This window comes from Eleutherodactylus coqui, chromosome 12 (genome assembly GCF_035609145.1).
Source record: "Eleutherodactylus coqui strain aEleCoq1 chromosome 12, aEleCoq1.hap1, whole genome shotgun sequence".
Classification (NCBI taxonomy): Eukaryota; Metazoa; Chordata; class Amphibia; order Anura; family Eleutherodactylidae; genus Eleutherodactylus; species Eleutherodactylus coqui.
This window is the reverse complement of record NC_089848.1, coordinates 90973189-90991255: the sequence shown is the minus strand read 5'-3', so window position 1 is coordinate 90991255 and position 18067 is coordinate 90973189. Positions and strand designations below refer to the sequence as shown.

At 46.5% G+C, this 18067-nt stretch overlaps 1 protein-coding gene across 2 annotated transcripts in view; it reads left to right on the top strand.

The window, feature by feature from the left end:
• The window catches only part of MINDY3 (MINDY lysine 48 deubiquitinase 3), a 115687-nt gene that overhangs the window by 6103 nt on the left and 91517 nt on the right, over positions 1-18067 (top strand). For both annotated transcript variants that reach the window (XM_066584942.1, XM_066584943.1), the window contains exons 3-6: positions 1358-1437; positions 5460-5520; positions 11373-11540; positions 16819-16870. In XM_066584942.1, the coding sequence (XP_066441039.1) occupies positions 1358-1437; positions 5460-5520; positions 11373-11540; positions 16819-16870 (361 nt within the window). The remainder of the gene's footprint in view (positions 1-1357; positions 1438-5459; positions 5521-11372; positions 11541-16818; positions 16871-18067) is intronic.

The following is an 18067-nucleotide window of genomic DNA, read 5'->3' as shown; positions in this document are numbered from 1 at the left end:
GCCTGTTTCGCACCCACTTTTAAACTTCCAATACAGCTGTTTGTGTTTCAGTTAATGACTACATATGAAAATAACGAGCTTGTTATCTGCGACTTTGTCTGGGGGGCTTTTTTTTTTCTTTATCTAATCCGTGTTTTGCTGTATATTAAAATATAAAAAGTTAAAATGGTGAAAGGAATGTAACTGCAATGTAAAAGGAAAGCTGCACTTTGATTGGTTGCTATGGGCAACACAGATTTTCTTTACAATCTCAATCCATGTTAATTTGTCTTTCGCTCAAATTTTAATTCCGGGCAACGCGGGGTATCCCTGCTAGCTTAATAATCGCATACGTGCGACAAGAACGTCAGCGCTCACGTGTCTGGTCGCTTGTGTAGGCCTAGCCTATGATGTGCACCCATTCCCCTCCGCTCTGCCGCACTTATTAATCACATACGTGCGGCGAGGTCTGCCCATTTGTGTAGGCATAGTTTACGATGTGCACCCCCTTCTCCTCCGTCTCGCCGCGTGCCACTGGCGGCGGAGCAGAGGTTCGCCTTCGCATCATCAAATCTGTCTGGTCACGCTCCCTAGAGAACTCTAGAAATCTCATTCAGTGTAGACAGCAGCCGTTCAGTACTGAACACCTGCTTACAGTAAATGGAGAGGGGCGGGGGAGAGTGGGGAGAGAACTCTCCTCCGGCCGCCTTGGTCCCCCTGCTGGCTGCTCTGTCGGTGATACTCGCTCCTGTGTAACAGCACGGGAGCGAGTATACACAGGGACGAGTGTTGGGCATCGTTTTGGCAGACACTCGTTGCGTGTAAAAGGGCCTTAAGTGTTTCTAGAAGAACTGATGCTGTTTTGAAGAGAAAGGGTGGTCACGCTGAATAGTGATGGAATTTAGATTTCTCTTTTGTTCATATAGTTTTATTTTTGGAAGCATTTTTGCTTTACACACTATTTTTCACACCTTGCTAAAACGTCTGCGCAGTGCTGTATACGGACATCACATGGTTTTTTAGCTTTCTTTTTGCAAGCCCTAAAGTATCATTTGCTTTTCCAGCTGCCGCTTGGCATTGAGTATTACTTGGCTTACTGGCTATTTAGTCTCATGAAGGTAATGCGGTGACATTGAGTGTAACGCTTCGCCATTTGTGGTTGGGATTGGCCATATGTCCTCTCCTCTGGTCAACTGAGATGATCACATGATCGGCACCAATGCGTTTGTCACTGGTGGTCGATCCTCACCCACAAAGAGCGGAGTGCTACCCTGTCAGCTGACTCCCTCCATGAGACTACAGTACCTCTCTTGCTCCTCTGGCCAATTTTTGTTTCATTATTGTTGAATTTGCAGACCGATTTGTCTTTTTTACTTAGGATTCGTCTTCAGTGATTCCGAGCCGACGGCGTTGGAGCAGTTTGAGGGCGGCCCATGTGCAGTCATTGCACCGGTACAGGTATCTACAGCAAATATCTTTATATTGCCGTTGTTTAAATTAAACACCCTTCCCTAACGGTCACATTATTGCAATAACGGCTTTCAAAAAAATGTATTGAAATGATCTACAGTATGAAAAAAGTGACACGACTGATGTCATATAGGTGGCCCAAAGCTCCGGGGCCTTACAGATGGGCCATCAATAGTTGATCGGCAGGAGTTTGTCGCTCAGGATCCTCACCAATTAGCTGATCACTAGGCCAGATGGCAGCGCAGATAGTGCTATCAACATTGCGCTGGTCTGGTTTGGTACTGCAGGCACACCTCCCACCGAATTCAATGCCTGTAGTACCAAGCCAGACCAGTGCAATGTTGGTAAGCTGTCCAGGACTGTCTGCTATTGATGACCCCCCCCCCTCAAGGATAGGCCATCAGCGGTTTACAGCTGGAAAACTCCTGTTAGATGTTTTGATAGGTCTATGTTACCCTTAAAAGGTTTCTATCAATTGTTACCAGTTGTCATCTTTATGTCTAAGGTGTCTTAAGACAGTATTTAGAAGCCACACTTTATTGCCTTAAGGCCGCTTTCACACGAGCAACAAAATTGTGCTATTTTTCTCGCCGTGCGACATTGCTACAAATCGTACGTATGTGAAGCCCATGGTTTCCAATGGGTTCCCTCTAGAGATGAGCGAGCGTACTCGGAAAAGCACTACTCGCTCGAGTAATTTGCTTTATCCGAGTATCGCTGTGCTCGGGTCTAAAGATTCGGGTGCCGCTGCGGCTGACAGGTGAGTCGCAGCGGGGAGCAGGGGAGAGCGGGCGGGAGAGAGGGAGAGAAAGATCTCCCCTCCGTTCCTCCCCGCTCTCCCCTGCAGCTCCCCGCTCCGTGCCGGCACCCGAATCTTCAGGGACGAGCACAGCGATACTCGGATAAAGCAAATTACTCGAGCGAGTAGTGCTTTTCCGAGTATGCTCGCTCATCTCTAGTTCCCTCACATTAGCGATGTTTGGTAGGCTGCTACATTAAGATAGAGCAAAAAATTGCAGTATGCTAAATATTGCAGCGATTTGCGATGTTTTGTAAAACATGTTTCCCTATGGAGACTTCCTTTGTGTTGCATCACATCGCACAAAATCGCGGTTTTCGTGCGGTGCAACTTTTACAGTAGGAAATCCTACTGTGTGTCCCTAAAATAAGCCCTAGCTGCATTTAAAAAACAATACTTCACCTAACAGGCACTGTCCACTCCGGCACACCTGTCCTGCAGTCTTCAGCTGTCACTTCCTGGTCAGGAGGATCATAAATCCCACCTCCAGGAAGTGCTGGCTCTGATTGGCGGCTCAGACGCGGCGCTCAAGAACCAATCACGGCCATTCAATGCAAGACAAGTGTGTTGGAGCTCCAGGAGCATAAGTTCAGCAGAGCGGGGACAGCACCTGATAGGTAATGTATTTTTTTTATTTTTAAATGCAGCCAGAGTTTATTTTCCAGTTAGGGCTTATATTTCAAGCTCCACTAAAAATCGCAGCCAAAGAGCGCTACAAAGTTGCGCAACTCGTGATTTTGCTGCAAGAAAGCACAGCGGTATCGCACAGAAATCGTGGGAACACACCCGCGATATAGCTGCAATTTGTTTTTTGCGGCTATATCACTGTCATCTGTGTGAAAGAGGCCTAAAGGAAACCTGCCAGTCACTATAAGCACCATAAACTTAAAGGGGTTGTCTCGCGGCAGCAAGTGGGGTTAAGCACTTCTGTATGGCCATATTAATGCACTTTGTAATATACATCGTGCATTAAATATGAGCCATACAGAAGTTATTCACTTACCTGCTCCGTTGCTGGCGTCCTCGTCTCCATGGTGCCGTCTAATTTCAGCGTCTAATCGCCCGATTAGACGCACTTGCGCAGAAGGGTCCTCTCCCTTCTGGTCGGTCCGGGCACGAGCGGCGTTCTGGCTTCGCCCCCTTCTACGCGTCATCGCGTAGCTCTGCCCCATCACGTGTGCCGATTCCAGCCAATCAGGAGGCTGGAATCGGCAATGGACCGCACAGAGCCCACGGTGCACCATGGGAGAAGACCTGCGGTGCATCGTGGGTGAAGATCCCGGTGGCCATCTTGGTGGCCATCTGAGGAAAAGAAGGAAGAAGTTGCAGAGAGGGGATTCGGGTAAGTAAATTTTTTTTTTTTTTAAATTTCACCACATCCCTTGGGTTTGTCCTGCGCTGAACGGGGGGCCCATGCAAAAAAACAAAAACAAAACCCGTTTCGGCGCGGGACAACCCCTTTAAGTTATTGAAGTTTATGCTCTTTTGGCCCCCTATTTCCGCAGTGTCTCCTGGCAAAGTCATTGCTTGACAGCCGCTTGACACTTTCTTTCTGCACGCCCTTCTCATAGAGTTGAACGGGAGATGCGTACGGAAAGAGTCAAGCTGCTGGTGTGTACTGGCTTGGCTAAGGAACACCGCAGGAACAGGGGACCGAATGAGTATCAAAAGACGCTCCTTGGACTCCCTAGTGAAGATGATGATACTGGGTCCAAAGGGCAAAATCCTAATAATCCACAATGGAGGCCGAGGCTAAAACCTGACTCTTCATTATAAACACTAGCTCGTTACACCGATTACCTTCCCAGGTTTCTTCCAAATCATGTGTGACCAGCAGAGGGATCGGGGCGGAGGAACCTGCAGATGTGTTCTACCCAGCAAACCCGAGGAAGGGGCTGTGTCCGTGAAACATGTAATGTGCTGGCATCTGCCAATCCGTCCATGGCGGCTGCTGCTGTTTGTGACTGACGTGTTCTCGGTGTTCCCACGCAGTCCCAGGTTTTAGCCTCGACCTCCCTTGTGGATTAAGAGTTGGGCCCTGTATCTTTTCCTTCACTACATTCCCACACCCTGTTGTGCCTTTCTGGCGTCCCCTGTGTGACACCTCCTTATTAGTTTCCCTCATTACCATCTTTTTACTTTAGAGTAGCTCCACGTCTTCCTCTTCACTCTTTTTGGATTCCTTGACTCAAGTCACCAAGACTAGAACCACCATCACTTGCTTTATGGTGCTGATGGTTGCTGACAGCTTCCTTTATAATAGGCCTGGCTGATTTGACCCAAAACAAAAATCTCATCAATTTATTGATTTTTGTTTTTCCATAACTTTTTTTTCTTTTCTCATCTTAATTTTTTTTTAATTTTTTAAACACGCTAAAAGAATTCCAAACCCCTTTTTCTTTTAACATAATGGAGTTGCTTGTGCTGCGATATCCTAATATATACTGATTATCTGAATTGTTTGGGATGGGTTCTGATGATCAGTAAATATTAAAGGGGACCTGTCAGACCCGGAGGGGCACTAAACCAGCAGCCTGCTGTTCCTGTAGTTGGGTTTCGCCCCTGTGGTAAGTGGCCGTCTCAGCATTATCCACATAAGGCTGCATTCACACGAGCGTATATCGGCTCGGTTTTCACGCCGAGCGGATATACGTCGTCCTCACGTGCAGGGGGGAGAGGATGGAAGAGCCAGGAGCAGGAACTGAGCTCCCGCCCCCTCTCTGCCTCCTCTCCACCCCCTCTCCGCCCCTCTGCACTATTTGCAATGAGAGGAGGCGGGACAGGGCGGGGCTAAGTGCCGTGAATTAGCCCCACCCGTTCCGCCTCTCCCCATTGTAAATAGTGCAGAGGGGTGGAGAGGGGGCGGGAGCTCAGTTCCTGCTCCTGGGCTCTCCCATCCTCCCCCCCCCCCCCCCCTGCACACGAGAACGTATATCAGTTTGGCGTGAAAACCGAGCCGATATACGCTCGTGTGAATGCACCCTTAGGGCGTTCTAACTTCCCAGAGCAGTCCAGTACTCCCCGCCAGCAGCGATCCGCACAGCGAAGCTGCTACTATCATTTTTACAATTCAGAGGAAATTTGAATTGTGCGGCATTGAAGTGGTGAATTAATCGAATGATTTGGATTAATTGCCCGGCCCTCCTCTAAAGTGTTTGCGATGTATTCCAACTCCCTCACACCTCACCTGTCATTCTTCTCATCACCGCAGGCTTTTTTGCTAAAGAATCTGCTTTTTACTTCGGAGAAGTCTAACTGGAGGAGTTGTCAAGGTAAATTTGTTCACAAAGCATTTGAATAAAGTTGAGGCTTTTTGAAAGGGTTTGTATCATCAGAAAATGACCTGATTAAATCACCTTTTTATTTTTACCCCCCCAATAGTCATGTTAAAATTGGGAAAACCTTCCTGAAAAATGTTGTGTTTTTGAGTTTGTCTCATGTAAAGGTATTTGACGCAGAACTCGCTTCAATTGCATTTTAACCCTTTACTGATATAACTAATTTTTATCTTAAGAGACAGTAAATGGTATGCTTTTTTATTTTTTTTTGTGTTACAGCAGTCATAACTTTATGGTTAAGTCAATGTAGCTGTATGACTGCTTGTATTCTGCAGGATACTGCAAGAGTTCTATATTTTATAGGAATCCATTTTAGGCCCCCTGTCCACGGCCGTTGCGGAATATAGCCAGCGATATTCCACCGCAGGGTAGCAGGGGGGGAGAGCTGTCAGTTCTATGCAGTGAGCCTTTCTCACAGATAGGCTCATCGCTGAGAATTGCGGCATGCCACAGTTTAGATCCCATGAATATGGATAGCGTTCACTGCGTTCCCCGCAGCTGGATTATTGCTGCAGATAGCGCAATCAACAATCGCCCGTGGACTGGCAGCCGTGTATACATTATGTATTCAATAACGTTATCTTTTCACTATGTCACCAGGTATTTATTTTTATGGCATTCAAAATGTAGTACAAAGATTATGTTCTCGTTAGTCTAAGAGTCATTATGATTATGAAGGCACCAAATTCAGGCCTCCTGCACACTAGCAAGAACGATATTGGACTGTGATTCACGGCCCGATATCGCTCTCGCAATCCTTCTAAAAAAAAAAAAAACCCCTAGGTGTGGGGCGCGTTCACATGGAAACAGCCTGGCATCCCTGCGGGGCTGAAGGAATACCCTGACGCAGCTCTCCCACGGCAGGAGATAGTAATCTTCTCCCATTGTTTTCAATGGGGCCGGCACTGCTGCCGCCTCCGCCTCCATTGAAAACATGTGGAAACCCCTTGATGCGAGATGTTTTTACATGGAAACAGCCTGGCATCCCTGTGGGGGTTCCCTTCATCCCCGTTGCCGCTGTCACAGCCGCGGCAGGAGATCGCGATCTTCTCCCATTGCTTCCAATGAGCCTGGCGCTGCTGCCACCGCCGGCTCCTTTGCAAGCATGTGGAAACCCCTGGATGCGATATGTTTTCATATGAAAACTGCCTCACATCCCAGGGGGGTTCCCTTCATCCCTGCCGCAGCTGTCTCACATTCCTGCAGGGCTGAAGGAATCCCCTGCTGCTGCAGCAGGGGATCGTGATGTTCTCCCATTGGGCAATATCGCAAAAAGAATGGACATGCTGTGTTTTTTTTTTTGTTTTTTTTTCACACAACGTCGCAGGAGTGAAAGCATCGCAAATGAGAATGAAACTGCTGAAAATCATTGCTTCCATAATCGTGCGTTTTCACTCACTCTCACATTATGAGAAAATTACGCGATTTTTCTCGCCAGTTGGAAGGAGCCCATTATAGTGTGTGTGTGTGTGTGTGTGTGTGTGTGTGGGGATGTTTGTTTTATGGGACAACTTGTCCTTTTTATTGGTACCGTTTTGAGGGATGTGTGTTCGTTTTTTTTTTGTATTTTTTTAAAGTCATTATTTATTCCTGTTTAAGGAAAACGAGATCAGTTTTTTGGTTTTTTTTTCTTGTTATGGTATTTTCTGTGTTAGATAAATGTAATATTTTATTGTACAGGTTATGTGGTGATACCAATTATATGTGTTTTTTTTTTTTTTCTATATTTAAAGCCTTGTCTAAGGGGGGAAAAATGTTTTTTACTTTTTTGTTATGTAAAAACCTTTTAGATGACAGTCAGCAATGGCTGTAGCATCTGTGGTGTTAAATGTAGAGGAGGAATTAGATGGGCAACTCCATAATGTCTTTCCTTTTTTGGGAAAAACCCATATGTGACAATCGGAGACCAAATATGCTCTTTGATGGGAGGCGGTAACATGAACCCCTTCAGTTGATACAGGTTTGTGCTGCTGAGAACGTGTTTTTGGACTGTCTATGAACAGAACTTGAGTCACGCCTCTTTTGGGACAGGGAGATATATAGAAGAATAATAAATCTTCTCTGTAGCCCCTCGCCTCCCCCCTCTCTCCTCTGCTCACTGACTAACAATGACAACAATCTACTTCAGACGCCTGTAGATCTTTTTCTGTAAAGGCTATGAAGAGTCTTAGCTTTAAGATGACACCAAAAGCATGTCGGTAGCCCTGATAGACCCGGAGAACCAGCTTTGTTCCTCTAAAACTGCACCGCCCTTTCCCTGCAGAACAAACGGAGCTCATCCCAAACTGCTGGGGGGTTAACCCTTTCCAATCCAATTTGAATCTTGGTTTTTCTAGGGGGCTTACTCTTTTTCTGCCATTATACAACAGCGCTATATGCTGGCTAAATACAGTACTGCATGAGGTGACACGTTGGAGAGGCTCCGACAGCAGAGAGGCTGGCAATATGCAGTAAGAGAACCCCGACAGACGTCTTCCAACATCGGAGCTGTACAGCCTTAACCCTTTCTAATCCACTGTCTGACCTCTGAAGACATTCTGATTGAAGCCTGTACAGCTCCGATGTGGCAAGACGTCCAGCAGGGTATTCTTATTGTATATTACTGGCTGCTCTGTCAACCCCGATGCAGGGACATAAAAAAAAAAAAACCGCTCAGCGCTTACCTTAATCCCCGCGCTCCGGTGACTTCTATACTTACCGGCTGAAGATGGCCGCCGGGATCCTCTTCCTCCGTGGACCGCAGCTTTTCTGTGCAGTCCATTGCCGATTCCAGCCTCCTGATTGGCTGGAATCGGCACGTGACGGGGCGGAGCTACACGGAGTCGGCATTCTGCACGAGCGGCCCCATTGAAGACAGCAGAAGACCCGGACTGCGCAAGCGCGGCTAATTTGGCCATCGGAGGCCGAAAATTAGTCGGCACCATGGGAACGAGGACGCCAGCAACGGAGCAGGTAAGTATAAAACTTTTTATAACTTCTGTATGGCTCATAATTAATGCACAATGTACATTACAAAGTGCATTATTATGGCCATACAGAAGTGTATAGACCCACTTGCTGCCGCGGGACAACCCCTTTAAGGACTCTGCCCTTTTTAGAATTTTGGTTTTCTTCTGAACTTTCAAAAACTCATATCTCTTTTATCCATCTATTGACATAACTGTCTGAGGGCTTGGGGTTTTTTTGCGGGACGGGTTGTATATTTCAGTGGTACTGCATAATGTACTAAAACATTTAAAAAACTTTCTATGTTTAGTGAAATGGGGAAACAAACAATTTCCCCATCTGTGGCTTGGGGGGGGGGGGGGGGATGCTTTTAAGTTATACAGACTGCAGCAAAATGCCATAACTTTATTCTGTGGGTCGGTACGATTATAAGAATACCAATTTTTTTCTCTTTAACTGGACTGCTTTTCAATGTTTTTAAAGGTGTGTGTGTTTTTTTTTGGCTAACTTTTTCCTTATGGTGTTGTGTGAGGGCTCGGTTTTCTGTGGATTGAACTGTGGTTTATATTTGTACCATTTTAGAGAACATAAGGCTTCACACGGGGCAAAAATTCCGCCGGCATTCTTCTTAAGCCCGGGACTAAGCAGAAAAGTGGACGAGATTTGCAAAAATCTCGTCCACACGTTGCAGACAAGCCGCGTGCAAACTGCCATGATGCGCAGAATTCAATCCGCAACATGTCAATTGTATCGCCATTCCCACTGCGGGCTCTATAGGGAGAGATTCCCACAGCGGAGAACAGGCGGACAAGCCGCTTCAGACCTGCGCCAAACGTCTTGTGTTTTGAAGCAGCCTTTGTGCTGCAGAAATCTCCCAGAATTTCTGTGCGGTCCCACTGCGAACATTCTGCGGGATTTTGTCCGGTGGGAACCTAGCCTAAGGCTTCTTGCTCACTTTTTAGGCCTCATGTTCACAGCGGATTACCCGCACGCCTGATCTGCGCCCCATAGGGATGCATTGGACACCCGCAGGTAATTAAATACCTGCGGATGTTATTTTCCCCTGAGGCACGGATTGCGTGTGCGGGAAAACACCCGAACCATGCTCCATTTTCTGTGGGTTTCCCTTCATGGACAGCTCCTGTAGGCTTCTATTGAAGCCTATGAAGCCGCAGCTGAATTTCTGCTCTGCCGCGGGAGCGCTAGAGAGCAGGAGTTCGAAGAAAAAAAATGCACGGCGCATGCCGAGCATATCCGCCAGGCCGAAGAAAGAAGATCTGGCCGCGACGGAGGGCAGATCCGCAGCGTCAGGACAGGTAAGTAAAATGTTATTTTCAGGCCTCATGTCTGCGGGAAAGGAGGGACCCGCTGCGGGATTCTGCATGGAGAATCCGCGCGGGCCCAAATTTCCCTGTGGACATGAGGCCTTAGCCTTTTGTTTATTTGTTTTTCTTGGAGACGGGGTGACCAAAATTGCACAGCGTGTACTTTTTTTTTTTTTTTATTTCTGACCACCTTCACCGTGTGCAGTAAATCATGCATTACTTTAAGGCTGCTCTCGTGCCGGCCGCTTATACCGCGATTAGTGTGGCATCCCGAGCACGGCGCTTCTCACGGTACAACGCTCCTATTGATTTTAATGGCGCCTCACAGACCTGGAGATTCTGGAGTGCTGTCTGTTCTATTTTTCAGTGCTTTTGCGTTGTTTTTTTTTTGTTTTTTTTTTTGATGCACCTCATTACCCAGCACAATAAGCTGCTCAAAATCGCACCTAAATGTTGCGGTTTCGAGCTGTGTTTATATGACTGCATGTGTAAGAGTGGCCTGAGAGATCAAAAAAAAGGACACATTTTATACTCCCCTATTTCTCCCCAGGCAGTCAACTTAGCAGATCTTCTCCTCGCTGATTTCCTCCTGTCTCCTAGGGGAAAGAGGGGTCACCTCACCTCCAGCCGGCTGATTCCTCTACTTCCTGTGACTGTATGTACATTCACAGGCATTCTCCTTCTGCCCGGCAATGTACTCTACGTCACAGTTCACGGCCCAGCAGGAAGAGTACCGAGCTATTGCAGAGACTGCGCATGCCTGCTGTATCTGCAATGGATCAGCATTCCTTCCCAGCTAGTGAACGCTACATCACAGGGACGTAACCTTCACTGACCTGCCGGAAAGAATGCCAGCTTCATAACAAGAAGAAGAGGATTCCGACGGCTTGCGGTGAGGTGACCCAGAGCACTGAAGAAGCTCAGCGATGAAAAGTTGCTGTAAGGAGTCTGCCTGGGGAGGAATAGGTGAGTATAGAATTTTTTTTTTAATGACAAAACCCCTTTAAGTATTGCAGTTTATGGTATTTCTGCAGGCATTCTATTAAGACTGGCCACAGGCTCAGCGATAACAAGCGGGTGACACTTTGCGATCTCATCAGTGGGGAGGCCTTTTGGGATCCTCAAATGCCAGTTGGTTGACAGCCCCTATGTCTAGAGTAGGCTATACAAGCCCTAAGCATCTAGTATGTACATATATGTCTTGGGGCGCTGATAGGTAAAAAAAATCTCCACATGAGCTCATAGGTACAGTAGGCCCTTATAGATGTCCATGAGTGCCCTATTGCTGTTCTACACAGCTTGGAGGTAAGCCATGTGCACATGTGGTCTCATAAAGGGTTTTAAAATGTTTCTCCCTTTTTAAGGGTCCTGTATGCATTATATTGCACTGCATTGTGGGTCTCATCCCCTTTAATTATTGCCAGACACACCTATTGATAGGATCTTTATTACTGCTACCTTGTGATCACCATTTATGACCGTTTCTCTTCTTCGCTCCTGTCTTATGTTTTGTAGAAGATGAGCAGAAAGGCGTCTTATGTCAAACGTTGAGTGAGATTCTGGAAATGGCTGGCATGAATAACGCCAATTCGTACTGCCTGGCAACGTGGCAGAAAGGGAAAAGCACTCCGCAACCAGAAAGGGAACTCCCTGCAGAGAGCAGCCGGCATGGAGAGCAGCCCAGTAAGGTTCAACCTATGAGACGTCTTCATACCCGTTCATTATGGGCCTGACATCTTCCCCATATCTCTGTCCTACCGATCACCTCTTTGGCACATTCTCCTACAGGGCAGTTATGTAGCCAAACGTACCCCTATGGTACCTTCATACGTCTGATGTGGCGGAACAAGAAGGGTCTGGACGGGTTATAGCTTTACAATGTGAAAGCAGTCCACAGCAAAGTTAGACCCCGGGGACTTGGCAACTCGCCATAAAATAAAGAGGCTACCGTTGACTTCCAATGGTAAAACAAAAATCATCAGGCACCTTGTGAGGGTTCACAAAAATTCTGGTCAATTCTGTTACTATTTAACCATAATATTTAAATTTTGGCTACATGAAGCCATGGATTTTTACTCCATCTTTCTGCGTAGCCTGAGTCTTGGTCTTGAAAATGGTGGGGGATTGAAACAATATATATTGTACTAGATGGCCACTTTAGGAGAGACCCATAAATTGGGCCCATCCCCCTTGAGTCCAGCATAAAATCAAGCGGGCAAGTTTTTTGTGGATCACTTTTAGTGTCAATCCGCGGTATAATAGAAAGATCGGATGATCTGAGCAACTTCCAGGGAAGCCCGGTGCTATACTAGTCGAGGCCAGGGTTTCACTGCCAACCTTGTGGGGTTTTCTCATGCATCAGTGTTGAGTATACTGAGAATAGTGTGATCAAGGAAAAACATCCAGTGAAGGGGGATCTTGTGGAGGGGGACAACTTTAAGACCAAAGGGGTCAGAGGAGGAAGGGACTTGTCATTTGTATAGCGTCAACTTATTCCGCAGCGCTTTCAGGTAATTTTTTACCCCCCCCCCCTCATCCCCCCAGCAAGCTGGGTACTCCTTTTACCGACCTCGGAAGGATGGAAGGCTGAGTCAACCTTGAGCCAGCTACCTGAACTATGCGGGGAACTCACAACCTTCAGGTCGTGAGGGAGAGCTTAACACTCTGCACCACACAAGGCCCCTATGTCTTGAATCATTCTGACGGACAGATGGTAGCAAATTGCTGCCCAAATGCGATATTATTGCACCAGCTAACCCGTCCAAACTCATAACTCGTCGTTCCTTAGTACGGATGGGCTATAACAGATGACCAGTTTGAGTGGCATTGGTGTCTTAGAAAGACAAGACCCCAGTGGGTAAAAGAGCTTAAAAATTGAAGCGGCATGCACCCTTCCCGGCCAGAGCATGTCACTACCTCTACCTGATTGGCAGCAACTACAGAACCATTTCATCGCCTAGTTGAATCTGTCACGATGAATTGCAACAGTTCTGAGGCCAAAGCAGGTCCAACTTGCTACTAGATGGGGGGTCTCTAACAAAGTGGCCATTCAGCGTAGATGTTGATACTTTTCTTCATGTCTGATTTTAGAAGTCATTTAATTATTCAGTATCTGAATAAACAGAATAAATAGATTTTTTTTTTGGTTCTGCATAAAAGTAAAAGTACAGAAAATCTGATATTTGTCAGAATTACAATTTGCGCATCAGGATGAGAAATTGTGCTGCTTGACAGCCGATAAGGTCTGACAAAAGGTGACTCCAAGCATAAAACAATTGACGATTCTCCCCGGGTGACGCATCGGGAGGAGCTCTCCAAGGAGTAATTACATCTTCGTAGATTCGTCTTCATACAAAAGGGAACCTTAACGCTTCACATAATTGCAGAAATTAATTTCATTATGAGCTGAAAGTGACAAAATATGATGGAAAATGCTTTAAATCAGTTAACCAGTTAAAGGGAACCCGTCGCCATAATCTCACCCCCAAATGCCCCTCGCCAGCCGGCAGGAGCGACGCGTTAATCACTTCTAATGCCATATCTTTTTGTAATGCAGTAGCGCAGTTAGGTTTCAGATTTGTCCTGCGATTGCCAGGTTGGAGTCAGGATGGAACTTTTTTCTCTTAGGATAATTGGCTTTTTCTTCGTTGGGGGTTATTAGGCAGAACTGGACGTGTCTTTTTTGACCTCCTATACTACGGTATGTTACTACATCTTCGGGCAGAGGGTTTCATAGTCTCACTGCTCTTACAGTAAAGAACCTTGCATCTTAGTTCCCTGAAATCGTTGTTGAGGACCTTCCACCTACCTGTAACTTTGTCATTTGTGACAATGTGCACCCTGACCGATGGATCCTCACCGGGCCCTCCCAGTAATCTGTCACCCCTGATCTGCAATGTGTCGAACTCAAGCGACAGGAAGACAACACACCGCTAAACGATCCCAGAATTTGTGGCAATTGCCCTGTCTGTCCTCCTTATAATGGAGTCCCCCACTACCAGGACCTGTCTAGCCTGCCCTGCGCTCCCCATCTCGTTCTTACTGGAGCAGTCATCCCCCTGGTGGTCAGAGGGCAAGTCATGCTACAGTAATACCTATAGGGCATTCCCTTCATCTGCCAACTTTGTAAACTTGTTGGCGTGTGCCAGTTCAGGACTAGCCTCCCTGGATCTCTACCCCCTCCTCCTGTCACCCAGCTAGCTACCTGCTCTCCCAATCTACCCTCCACCCCCACATCTACCCCAGTGCTATGAGTCACCCAAGATATCCTCATATCCATCACCAGAGGGCCCTGAATGAGAATGTGACAAAGATGTATCGTCAGCATTATATCAACTATATTAGCAAATATTTCTATTCTCTCATGCAGAATTCCTTCTCTTACAACTGAATGTTGGTGGTCCCTCCTATTAATCCTCCTGGAAATGTATGAACAAACTAACACTGGTGTTATCATTCTATTTTCCTGGATATTCCTACATGGCTGATACTGTCAGCACAGGGTTGTACCGCCATCACAAGTTATCTCCTTTCACAAATGGCTTTTTTAGCTATTTTATGGATGAGGGTGTTTTTAAGGGCTTTTTAAAAAATTTTTGCGGTCTTGGAACAGCAAATCTTTACTACTTGTTGTGTAATGTGTACAAGAAAGTAAAAAAATATTTAGGTCTTTTTTTAAATGAGTATTTTATACTAAAATAAACTGTAGGAATGGGTTCCCCATTTTAGTTTTGGTCATTCTTTAGATATAACCTGTATAATCTTGGATTACTTGGGCGTACGTGACCGCAGTTTAGATTGGCGTGAGCGGTGGTTTATTTTTATCTCGTTTTTTTTTAAATACACTTGCTATTTTTTTTTTTTACTACTTGTTGTATTAAACATATTTTCCCCATGATGCCATACATAATTTTAATTTTTTTTAGTTTGCAGTTTTTGACACACACTGCGACGTCTGTAGGCGCCCCATTACAGGAGAACATCCCCGCCCCGTATGGTGACAGTCACTGGAGAACTGAGCTGCGTGCGCTGAGGCCCAGCAGCGCTGCCATGTCGGGGGAGGTGCCAGCGACCAGCTGATCGCTGGGCCCATAGAGGGTAGGGTACTTCCTCTACCCACTACATAGCACTCACTGAGCAGGTATAAATGGCGTATGGCGTTTCCTCGCAGTCTCTGACCGCTGAGCACCTGACCTGCTTTATCGCAGGAGCTTTTATATACGAGCCATGTATTTACATTCGTGTAGGTTTAAAGCCCACCAGCAGGCGCCGTACCTGTGCAGAGATTGGTCGTAAATGCCTGCCATGTGGCTTCTGGTCACGTTGCAGCCACATCGGTGCCACTCTGTTTCACTCCTCAAAGTGTGTAGGGCCGTTGGCAAGGGTAACACCCTGTTGGCATACATTTCCAGGAGGAATAACTGAGGAACCGCAGAGCTTTAAAAAAAAATGTTGTTTTTATGGGGAATGCAAATATTTACTCTAAGAAGAGCTGATAGAAGTGATATCTAATGTAGTCCTGTATTTTACTATCAGAAGCTTCCCTTTAACCCCTTCAGTGGCAGGTTTATTATTACCATGTCATGCCTCACAGGGCAGGGTTTTGTTTTTTTTAATAAGGGTCACCAATGCAATTTAATCTCACAAGTATTTATGAAGGAATGTAACAATCACATTGCAACTTTTATTTGTAATGAAAGAATACATTATAGCAATTTTGGAGAATAATTTCCAAATTTTGGAGGAAGGAGATTTTCTGGGCGTTCCACTAAAGGGGTTAAATGGTCAGCTCCCCTTGACCTCCTGTTTTTGGGGATGTGCACATGTAGCCTTTTCCAGAGTAGAATCCGCTGCATTTTACAGAACGAGCCGTGTGGAAGGGAGGGGAATCGAATTGAAAAATTCTGCGCCATAAATTGACCCAAAGGGCGAGTATGAAATCGGCAGCAGGTCAATTATATGGTGGATTTTCAGTGCAAATTTCACGGATTCAAACAAGGGGGTGAAATCCACATCAAAATACACACGGCTCGTGGGTTTTGGCACAGATCTTGTTACGGACCCACTCTTGTATGAGGTTGTACTGCATGCTTTTGTCTTTGTAGATGGCTTGTACCTTTAATCCACCCGGAAGATAATGGGCCTCATTGATCCGAATGGTCTCCTAGTGAAGGTACCTCTTACACGGGGCGATGGAATGATTACTAAAAACAGCGAATTCAGGCGACAGTCGTCCTGTGTACATGCGGCCACCAATAATGGTGCACTGGGCAATAATTCACTCGCTAGTTGTTGCAGTTCCAGCTCGCCTTAACCCTTTCCAATCCACTGTTTGACGTCTGAAGACATTATGATTTAAGGCTGTACAGCTCTGATGTTGGAATACATCCATCAGAGTTCTCTTACTGTATATTGCCAGCCTCTCTGCTGTCGGAGCCTATCCAATGTGTCATCTCATGCAGTACTGGCTTTGGCCAGCAGATAGTGCTGTTGTATAATGACAGAAAAAGAGTAAGCCCCCTGGGAAAGCCAGGATACAAATTGGATTGGAAAGGGTTAAAAATAGTCGTTGGTTGATCAAAAGTAGTCCGATGTGAAGTCACAATAGTTTGCATTTGAACAACCTGCGAACTAATTCGAATACCGTTCCCCGACATTCACGATACCTCAACAAAGCACCCCTGAACAGTCCTTCCTCTGCGTGTTGTCCGTACGCTACAATGACTTGCATGAGCGACTGTTCGGGTGATGATCGCCTCGTGGAAAGGTACCTTAAGACCGTCGCAGTGTCCTTTAGCAACCAATCACAGCACAGCTTTCATCTCTTAAACGTGAGCTCTGATCGGTTGCTCTGGGCGATGACCGTATTTGATAAATGAGGCCCACGTATCCGTCCGGCGTGGCGCTGCATGAGCGGATCACTGTCACTTTGTGTGTATTGACTGCTGTCTTTTATGTGTAGCTGCCTTGGCTGCAGAGGAGATTGGCTTTGAGAGATTTCATGCACTAATTCAGTAAGTAACCCGCTGAAGCTTTTGTACCGGGGGGATTAATATACGTGTTGAGCCTGAACTTTGCTTCCTTGTGCTGCTGGCCTACTTTCACATCGGCGCCAGGGGTTCCTTTTTTCTGCTCCGTTTCGGCAAGCAAGAAAGAGGGATCCCCTGGCTGAACTGGTTTGACGACGCCAAATGGATCCCATTGACTATAATGGGGTCCGGTCAGATTCCGCTCAGCTGCCCAGTACCTTCTCAAGCAGCTTCCCATCCAGCCCTGGATCCTGCTGCCCAGAAGCTGGTGGGCGATCCCATACGTACAATGCCCACATGACCGCTCAGCTGATCACAGGTTTCAGTGGCCATGCAAGACCAGACTACTTATTGGTCATCCGGTTTATTGGGTCGCAGAAGACATTAAATTGTTTAAAATGAAATGCCCAGAGCTTGAAGGGGTTATCCAGGCAGCGCCCTCCAGGATACACAGAGGTCGGAGCGAAAGCGCTGCTCCGACCCCTGTGTAGTGGCTGGCGCTCATAATTACAGGTGCAGCTGTCATTGAAATCCATGGGACCCCAGCCTGCAATTACAAGCGCAGTTTCCATTGATTTCAATGGAAACTGTGCCTGCAGTTACGAGCACTGGCCACTACACAGATCGGAGCAGTGCTTCTGCTTTAACCTCCGTGTATCCTGGAGGGCGCTGCCTGGATAACCCCTTTTTAAAAGGTTTTGCCCAATTTTTGTTTTTGCAAAAAAAAAAACGTGCCCCGTGCAGTAACATAACAAAGAGCGTATACTCTCCTCCCCCGCCTCCCTGCATCTCCCTCTCCACTGCTCGGTTCTCCACGCCTGCTGTTTGTTTACAGGCTGCTGCAGCTAATGACAGAGCTCAACAATCCAGCAGATGTGCCGACTCTCTCCTGACCATGTTTGTTTCAGTAAATATTTGCATTTCCTGTTAAATGGCAATTATGAAGATTCTTAGTTCATCTGCTGTTCCTCCTGCAAATGCATGAATAAACTGACAAATGGGTGCCACCATTCTCCTTCCTAATAAGATGTGTCTCCTAATGCCTCTCTCAGCCCTGATTGGATGGTGTCAGACTGTGTAGAAAGATGCCCATTGAGAAGGGGAGTAGTAACACCTGGTTGTTAGGTAGTACTACATTTCCAGGAGGAATAACAGAGGAGTAACACAGCTCGGAGTTCCGGC